At 50.9% G+C, this 9239-nt stretch overlaps 1 protein-coding gene across 1 annotated transcript in view; it reads right to left on the bottom strand.

Annotated features, from left to right (window-relative positions):
* PITX3 (paired like homeodomain 3) overlaps positions 1–9233 on the bottom strand; it is a 10239-nt gene extending 1006 nt beyond the window's left edge. The window contains exons 1-3 of the mRNA XM_006756661.2: positions 9226–9233; positions 343–472; positions 6–202 (exon numbers count right to left, since the gene is read on the bottom strand). Of these exons, the coding sequence (XP_006756724.1) occupies positions 6–202; positions 343–460 (315 nt within the window). The 5' untranslated portion in view covers positions 461–472; positions 9226–9233. The remainder of the gene's footprint in view (positions 1–5; positions 203–342; positions 473–9225) is intronic.
* Between the last annotated feature and the right edge of the window lie 6 nt (positions 9234–9239).

The raw sequence follows: 9239 nt of genomic DNA, 5'->3' as shown, positions 1-9239 counted from the left end.
TGCACGCGGGCCTCGGTGAGGTTGGTCCACACGGCGATCTCCTCGCGCGTGCTCATGTCGGGGTAGCGGTTCCTCTGGAAGGTGGCCTCCAGCTCCTGCAGCTGCTGGCTGGTGAAGTGCGTGCGCTGCCGCCGCTGCTTCTTCTTCAGCGAGCCGTCTTCGGGGGAGCCGCCGGGCAGCGAAGCCGAGGCCTTCTCCGAGTCTGGGACCGGTTTGGGGCAGGTCACAGGGATTCCCGGGCTTGGGGTACCCCCTTTACCGGCCACTCACTCCCACCCGGGCCCCATCCCCATTAGGAATGGAGCTGTTATCTCCCCTACGCCCAGAAGGGGGCGCGCTCACCACTGTGTTCTTGGCCCTTGCAGCCGTGTTCCGGGAGTGGGGGGTGGGGAGTGCCCGCGTCTGACAGTGATAGGGCCGGGCTCCGGGCCTCCGCCTCGCTGAGCAGGCCGAACTCCATGGAGAGGAGACTCTGGAGGGAAGAGACGACACAGACCAGGCCAATGGGGCTAAAATCTCCGGGTTACCCGGTTCCCAAAAGTGTTTCGCCACAGGTTCGCTGTCCCCTTTCACAGCCCCCAACATAAAGCTACTCCTGTGTGGGGTGCCCTAGGATAGAATAGGGAGACAGCAGCCTAAGGGGAAAAGGTGTATATTCAAAAACTTCATGCACAGATAGATATACACACTAGACTTTGTTTTGTTCATGGCCAGGCACCTAGAACTTTGCCTGGTGCACAGTTGGTATTCAATAGATATTTATTGAATTAATGAAAACCACAACGATTGCACACCACATGCCATATACCATCCCTCTCGCACGAATGCCCAATATTCCCATAAACTTATACATGCCCCTCAGTCAATCATACCTAACACATAGCTGGAACCTTTGTTGCTCATTGTACCAGACCTGATACTTCTCCCATAAAGATAATCACTGCTGTCATATGAGTACTTACTGTGTGCCTTGATCTCATTATCTCTCCCCTCACAAGAATGCATCAATATTAAGTATGGTCACCTTTTTCAGATGATGAAATTGAGACTTAAAGTAACAATTAAGGGTCACGGGGGAAAAAAGGGTCACAGAGCTTGTAAGCAGTGGAACTGGGATCTGAATCTGCTCTGGGAGACTCCGAAGCTAATGTTTTTTCTCCATTTGTTTTATCTTTCTTCTTTATTTAAAAATGCATTTTTATTGATTTTAGAGAGGAAGGGAGAGGGAAAGGTAGAAACATCAATGATGAGAGAAAATCATTGATTGTCTGCTTCCTACTGGGGATTGAGCCTGAAACCCGGGCATGTGCCCTGACTGGGAATGGAACCATGACCTCCTGGTTCATAGGTTCAGCCATTGAGCAACACGGGCCGAGCTCTGTTGGCTTTTTCAAATTGTGTTCTTTAGGGCCTCTACCCAGAAACCCCCTCAGGGACTGGAACTCAGGCTAGTCTCAAGGATGGAACCCTAGCCTGGTCTTGATTTGATCTGCTACATCTAGGGTAGCTCTGCTTTTGACTGTTTTGTTCATGCTTCCTGGAGAGACTTCATTTGAAAAAAGGGTTCCAGAATAAAAACCCCATTTGAAAACCACTAGGCATTCGGCTCTGTCTGATTCTGTGCCCATCCAGGCACACTTCACATCCTACCAGTCATTGTTCTACTCACATGCACAGCCTCTAGTAGGCCCACCCGAGGCAGGCAGCAGATATGAGCTTCTGAAAACCCCCTTGCTGGCCTTACTTCCTATCCCAAACCTTGCCTGACATTACCCAACAGCCTGCTTGGGTCTCTCTTCAAGTTTCCCCTGCAGGTATCTCTTTTCTGCTGGCTCTCCCAGGCCCTCTCTGGTAGCAGGAAGGGAAAGGAACACTGGTGGGGCTCAAGAACTCTGGATGCCTCTAAGTCAGAGGAGAACCAGAGGAGGGTAGGGACAGAGGAACGAGGGTGAGGAGCTGGGCGGGAGGGGTCCATCTACCTTCCGGTTAACAGGGATTTAATACAGGCTGTGCAAGGTGGCATTAATGTGGTGGATTAGCCTAAGTTGAGATGTTTTTCACTTGGCTGCTCTGAATTTATTAGGAGCCTTTCCCGGGGAGGCACAGATGGGCAGTGGCCTGTATTTGCACATGGTAATGCCCCCTTCAACCAGCTCAGAAAGGACAGCTGTCCCCTGCCCCCACCTCTCAAGTAAGATTGGGGTGGGACAGAGGTCAGGGCAGGAGTGGAGGAGCAACCCTTATTCTTTCCACCGGCACAGGAGACTAGACCTTGGACCTATCCTAGGATTAAGGAGGCAGGCCTGAAGGGGATCTGGCAAGGAAGGAGGGAAGTCAGCCCAGGGTGGAGGTGCTCAGCTTACCTCTCCCAGGTCTGAGGTCAGGAGTCAGAGGCTTGGGGCTGGCTCAACAACGCTCTGGTGGAAGGGAGATGCCCTTGGGAGGGGCCTGTAGCAGTCTTGACTAGAAGTCTTCCCAAATAGCTGGGAAGGCACAGAACTGAGAGCCGGACAAAGGGTGCTCTGAAGCCTCCTTTTACTTTATACCCAAGAGGACAAAGAAGGTAAAGGGGGTCCAATACATGATGACAAAGGAGACTAGACTTTGGGTGGTGAGCCCACAATAGAGTATACAGATGTCTTATTATAAAGTCGCACACCTGAAATTTATATGCTATTAACCAATGTTACCCCAATAGATTTAATAAAAAATAAAATAAAATAAATATATTTTTTAAAAGATGCCCTCAAAATGTAAACCATGCCTCTGATTTCTCCAGAGGTCACAGGAGCAACAAAGAATTGGGAAAAGAGACATTTGGGTTTGCCTGCAGGGAAAGCTAAATCCCACCATTGCCCTTTATCCTCCCAGCCTGCTTTGGCTCCAGACTTCTAATTTTCCAAACTCCCCTTCCCCCAGCATTCCATACCTGTGTCTTGGTTTCACCCTTAATTTCAGCCAAGGGAGGCAGGGTGAGGAGAGATAAGGGCCAGAGTAAAAGATGAAGCTGAGAAAGCAGAGTTCAGGCTGTGTGTTCCTAGAGACAGACAGACACACATGCAGACACACAGAGGCCCCCACTCAGACAAAATAAGCACTTGGACTTGGAACTAGAGGCATACAAACACACACTCTCCCACACATGTGCTCCCACATTCAAGCAGACAGACACACACTGTCACACAGTCTCCTCTCTCTGTGACAGGGACAGCTGCCTGGGCTGTTTTGGAACTAGCCATTACCCTCCCCCCTCCCTTTCCTGGCCCCTCTGAACCTCAGCTTTCAGTCCCAGGAACTAAGGACTCTGTGGGGGAGGAGGAGGCCAAAGGGGCCAGGGGAGTGGTCTGCACCCAGTGGCTGCTGGGGAAAGCCTGTTTGGGGAGATGGCAGGAAAATGCTGGAGGAAGAGGGTGAGGCGGGGGTGGGGCCAGAAATTGCCCAGGTCTCTTTTAGGAAAGTAATCTGGTATAGCCCAAAGAAATTAGGTTTGGAGTCAAAAGATCTTGATCCATGTCCTGGCTCTCCAACTTAACTAGCTATGTGATCTTGGCAAATTACCTCTCCGAGCATATTATTTTTCATCTCTAAAAGGGAGATCATAATCCCTCTACCCTCAGTATTGTTATAGGTTAAAATAAAATATAACATGTAAAAATGGGTACAACTCTATCCAAGTATGTTTTTTTCTTATTCATAGAAGAGATGCCTATTTGGCACCTTCTATGAGCTGGGCATTGAGTAAGGCTCCAAGGATAGAGTGGCAAATAAGAGCTCATCCTCATCTCTGCTCTTGCTTGAGTGGTTCACCTCCCTAGACCCTGTTCTCCCAGTGAAGAATTTCTCTGGTGAATAAAGAGGTGAGGATACTGCATTTTAGAGAGGGATGCAAATGTGTGTTGTGAGCACTCTGTCCTGAACATAAAGGTGAGCCCAGTCAATAAGGTAACAGCACAATGGGTAGAGTAACCCAAGTTGGGAGTCACTTTGGGGACCAGGGACTGGTAAAGGAAAGGATGGAGCCTCAGGCTCCTGACTGGGTTACTAATAGAAGATAGAGGGGATGAGAAGGGCCCTGACTGTGAAACAGAAAACAACACTAAAGCCTGGCAAGTAATAGGAAAATGAAGGGTGGGGCATAGCTATCCAGCATACTCGTGCCCTGGTGGGCTGGTGAGGGAGAGGCTGCAGGAGCCCAGTGGTTGTCTGAGCTGGAGACAGGTTGGCTGAGGATTAAGCTCCCTAAACTGCAAAATTGAGACTGAGGCCAAGGACTTCACCTCACTCAGTGGACAGGGACAAGCAGTAGGTCTTGTAGCCACAGGTTTGGTTGATGCTGATAGGAAATGCCAGGCAGGACCAAAGAGAGCCAAGAGGTAACAGTTTGCTGGGTCCAGCTTTGGGAGGGGCTGTCTGTCCCACCACCAGTCTTTCTGACACCCACTGCAGAGGATGCATGGCTCAGGCCCCACTGGTGTCAGAGGGCAATCCTAGCCCTAAGGAGAAGGGAGGGCCTACAGAGGTGCTCTGTTTGTGAAGTACAGGCTGCAATTACAGGAAGATGTCATAAACTGCAGCAAGAACAAAATACCCAACTTATATTAAGGTGGAGAGCAGAGAATATCATGGGCCAGAGAGGCCATAGTGGGGAGGCCATGGTTGATCCAAGGGGTTCATGGTAAGAGGTCAACTGCCATGTGTACCCACTTTTGTCCTGAAGCCAAAGGGGTAAACCAGGGCCACGGCCAGAGAGCCCCCAAGAAGTTATAACAATAAATGCCTAAGACAGGAAACACACCCTGGAACTTAAATAGGAGAACTTCCTCCTGCAGGGACAGAGTAAGGAGGAAGGAAAGAGGGGATGGCGTTGTGATGCTGTGGCTCAGCCAGCAGCACGTTGGTGAACAGGAGTAAATCAGTCCCCACACCATCCCGTAAACCTGAAACTGAAGCGAGGCCCTTAAGTGCACAGAGTCTCACATTCATTGCTGATGCTGAGCACCCAAACGGTCTGGTCTGCTGAACTGCAGTGACAAATGGGAATGGAAAAGACAGCTGGAGACAGCTCACAGCCCCAGGAGGAAACCCTGAGATTCAGGTGAAGGCAGCAATAATTTGGTACACTTAATTTATTAAGGGGTGAGTCAGGGATCAGAGAAATGAACCTCCACACTCTTCCTTCCTTCCTTCTTTCCTTCAGCAAGTGTTAGGTGCTAAGACAGATCCCCAAGACTGGTAAGGCAAAGGCCCTAACTTCTAGGAGCCTCTAGGGAGGCAAACAGAGCACAGAATGAAATGATGGGCTGCTTGAGTCTGTTTCTCAGACTTTGATAGATAGACAAATGGAAGCCCATGTAAGGTATATGTTTTGGGGCTAAGAGATTGTAGCAGGTTCAGAGGGCAACAGGGACAATGAGAGATCATCGGAGAAAAAATGGGTCAGGCTGGGGAGGTGTCTCCAAGGAGGGGTGGTGGTTCAGGTTTGATACGATCTAGGCTAGAGCATCTTCAGATTTTCCATTAAAAACCCCACCAAGACTAGTAAGAGAGAATATCACCCTGGAACACTAGGGGTACAACCTAAAACAGATGCCACCGGTATGAAATGTCTTTGAGCTCTCCAGCCGTATGTTAAAACTGAAAGTAAATTTTGCATTCTATTCCATAAAGTTGTTATGTTTGTTTTAATATAAAAATAACGTGTTCTCTCCAAATCTCCAAGTGACATCATCACACCAGGAAGATAGATGGGCCGTGTTTAGCCTGCAGCGTCATGCTCCTCTCACTCCTATACTGCCCTCTTCCACTTCAGCCCCCTACAGAGAAGCATTGCTCCAAGCAATGGGCGTCACTGGAGGTTTAAAACAGGAGAGGGACGTAGAAGCAGCATCTTTGGGACCTTTATTTGGCCTTGGTGAGCAGACTAGATTGGGCAGGGGAGAGATGGGAAAGGGGCTCTTTGAAAGCAGTTCTTTCTCATTCCACCACCTATCTTTTCCTTTCTTTCTCCACCACTCTTATCATGGGTCCCTGTTGGTGACTATGGGCTAGACATTCTAGATAATCCCAAAGCTCAGGACCTAATGGCTCCTTCATATTAGCTGCCATCTCTCTCCCCCACACTCTGGGCAGCATCATTCAGAGTGAACAGAGAAGAAAAGATTTGAGTGGCTCCTCCCACCTCTCATCCCCCTCCCAGCTCAGTGTTAGTCTGCCTCCCCTACCCTCTCTTCCTGGACCTGCGTCTTGGATCCATATTCACATCCTTAAGCAGCAGACAGGCAGGGACTAGATCAGGATATTGGGCCTGGTAGAGGAGTCAAGCATTCAGGGAGCTCCTTTGAACTCTTCTCAGAGAGGGGCAGGGGTAATGGCTGGCATCTGAAGCCTGAGATAGGGTGTTTCCTCTGTCACTGAGAATCTTCTGGTGGCTGGATCGGGGATGCTAGCTGGCTGATTTAAGACTTCAGACACCACCCTTCCAAGCAAAGATTCTACAGTTTGGGCATAATCACGGCAGTAATATTTCTTTTTTCTACGGTGCTTTTCCACTTGCAAAGGGCTTTCATGTATATGATTTCATTTAACTCTTACAACCACTGCGAGTGGCAGGAATGACCAACCCCATTTAACCTCTGAGAAGATGAATTTGTAAAGGTTACACAGATTGAAGACCAAGGACTGAGGTCTTTTCAATCCTAGCCCCCTCCACCCCAGCAGCCATTTGTGGCTCTGACATGCACCGATCCTCTCAAGGCCCAAAGAATTCTCTTTATACTTCCTGACTCTACCAACCCTCTGGGAATGAGCTCTGGAAGTTGACTGCCCACCTTGTGTCTAGGGACATGTTTCTATTCATCTTGCGCTAGCATCATTCCAGTTCTAAGGGGCCCCTCATCTCTGGTTTCAGAATTTGAGGAGCAAACAAGTCTTCTGTTTATCGATGCCTTTCATTATTTTGTGGGTTTTTCCACCCCATCTCACTTTCCAGAGACTTAAACTTTGAAGTTTGCCCTCTCCAGAAGCCACTGGCTCCCCATTCTGTGAACTATTCTCTGACATTTCCCTAAGTCCATGATATTCTTCCTAGGAGCCAGTGACTCAGGAATGCACTCAGCTACATGGTTTTATGCAAGGATGGGAGAAGGTTCTGCCTGTTGTTTCCAGTCATCTTCATTATGATGCTGTTGCTTTTTGGCCTTTTTGGCAAAATCAGAACTTTGGGCTAAGCTAAGGTCTTCAGGGAAACATCTGCAACACCTTCCCTATTCCTTTCCTGACTCAGAGACTTCCATCAGCCATGATTTCTGTGGTTTTCAAAGGTGATGGGAGCTCAAGCCCCTGAAAAGGGTATCAGAATGAGGCGAGAGTATTGGTTGGACTCTATATTTATCAAAAAGGGGCAAGGAACAAAGAAGGTTGAGAAACAATGTTCTAGCTGGTAATACGTAAACTTTAAAATTGAAGAATGGAGGTGGGGGTGAGGGTAATATGTATTGTATGTCACTCATGGGTGGAGGATGAGAATGTTTGCTATCCACTTGTTTGAATTATTTACTCATTGCTAAACACGTCACCTTGCACTTGCCCCATGAAAACCCAGTCTCTAACCCGGCTGTTTTCCTCACTAACATAGACTGGGAGAGTTCTCTCTGTGCTCTTCAGTCTAACTGGGGCCTGTCTAGTTACAGAGTTGGGGTCAGGGTGGGTGGTTATTGTAGGGGTCCAAAGAATCAGGGCCCGCCTGCTGCTAAAGGGAAAGCACACGGAACAGCTGGGTATGGCTGAGACCCCCTTTCCAACCAGAGTTGAGGGCCTCACCTTGGACCTAAGAGTCTTGATCCCATGTGTCTCCTTCCTACCTCGGCTCAGCCATCAGGGTGTTCTTGAGATTGGTGGTGGGGGGGGGGCGCGCTGAGGGAGCAAAAAGGGAAACAAGGCCACAGGGGTTGCTTTGCAATTTTCTCTTCAGGCCTGGGCTCCTGCTCCCTGCAGAGAAGGCACCTTTAACTTGCTGGCACCCAGGCAAGAAGTTTGGGGGTGTCTGATCAGCTGTACTAGAATGAGGGGTTTCCTCGGAGTTTGTGAAGGCACCTCCTCGCCCTCCCATTGCCCTTTGTGGTTCACTCCCTCTTTTCCTGGACTTGAAGCCCACTAGCAGCCCCCCTCATGGATTTCTCTGCTCAGATTTGGATTCTGGAAGTCCAGGCAATGCTTGGGTCTGGTTTGAGTTGGGGGAGGGAATCTCTCCCACCACCACTTCGCCCCAAGGCCCAGCTGTAGGCTTTACTCTCACTCCCTGCTCCTGAGCCCCACCGCCCCTCCGAGCAGAAACAAGTTTGCAAAGTGGGGTTTGAGGCGACCCACCACAGCGAACCCCACTGCACACGCAGGAGCTGGGTAGGCGCTGCCCGGTAAATGGACATGCCACTCGGCCAGGGACATTCTGTCACCGCTGCCTGACACAGCGCCTGCTCCAGGGAGACCCACCTCGCCGCCTCGGACATTCTGTCCGCTACCGGCCCTGCGCGCTGCGGACATTCTGTCCGATGTCGTGGCGGCCCCAGGCTGGGACCCACGCGGACCCTGACACCCCGAGCCGGACACTCCAGACCCGCTGCCTGCGATTCGGGCTGCCCAGCCACTGCCCTGCCGCCCGCACAGCGACCATCTGACCTGGTCGCGGCCAGCCTCTCACTACAAGGCTCCTAGCGCAACTGCGAAGCAGCTGAAAAGAGAAACGTGAGCGACTAGACGCACCCCTACCCCCAGTCCCTGGAGTCCGAGCTGAGCCCCAGGCGAGGGGCGCTGGACGCCGCCAACTGCCCCTACACTGGGCAGCCGCTGCCAACTCCCTCCACTGGCCAGGGCCTCAGCAACCCCTTTTGCTCCCTGGCTGTCTGCCCCGCGCCCTCTGATTCTAGGGTGCTTTCTGGTAATGGTTACCCGACTCTCTCTAGACCCCGCTTCGCGGAGCCCCTGTCCTGGCTCCATGTCTCCGGCTCCCCGTGACTTCTCCCCCCCTTTCTGTCCTCCAAGTTCTGACTCTGAATTTCCCTTTCCCTAAGTCCTGGCCCTGGGTCTGCAGTCCGCTCTCCCAGTTTCGACTCGTCCCCCAGGTACCGTTCCCCAGTTCAGCCGACCCAAGTCCCGTTTTAGGGACCCCAAAGTCCAGCCATGGCCCCTTGACCCCTTGAGCCCGTGTCCCCGCCGTGGTCAAGCACTCACAGTGAGTCCCGCAG

This window comes from Myotis davidii, unplaced genomic scaffold (assembly GCF_000327345.1).
Source record: "Myotis davidii unplaced genomic scaffold, ASM32734v1 scaffold332, whole genome shotgun sequence".
Lineage (NCBI taxonomy): Eukaryota > Metazoa > Chordata > Mammalia > Chiroptera > Vespertilionidae > Myotis > Myotis davidii.
Note: the sequence above shows the minus strand (reverse complement) of the source record. Positions and strands in the feature narration are given on the sequence as shown.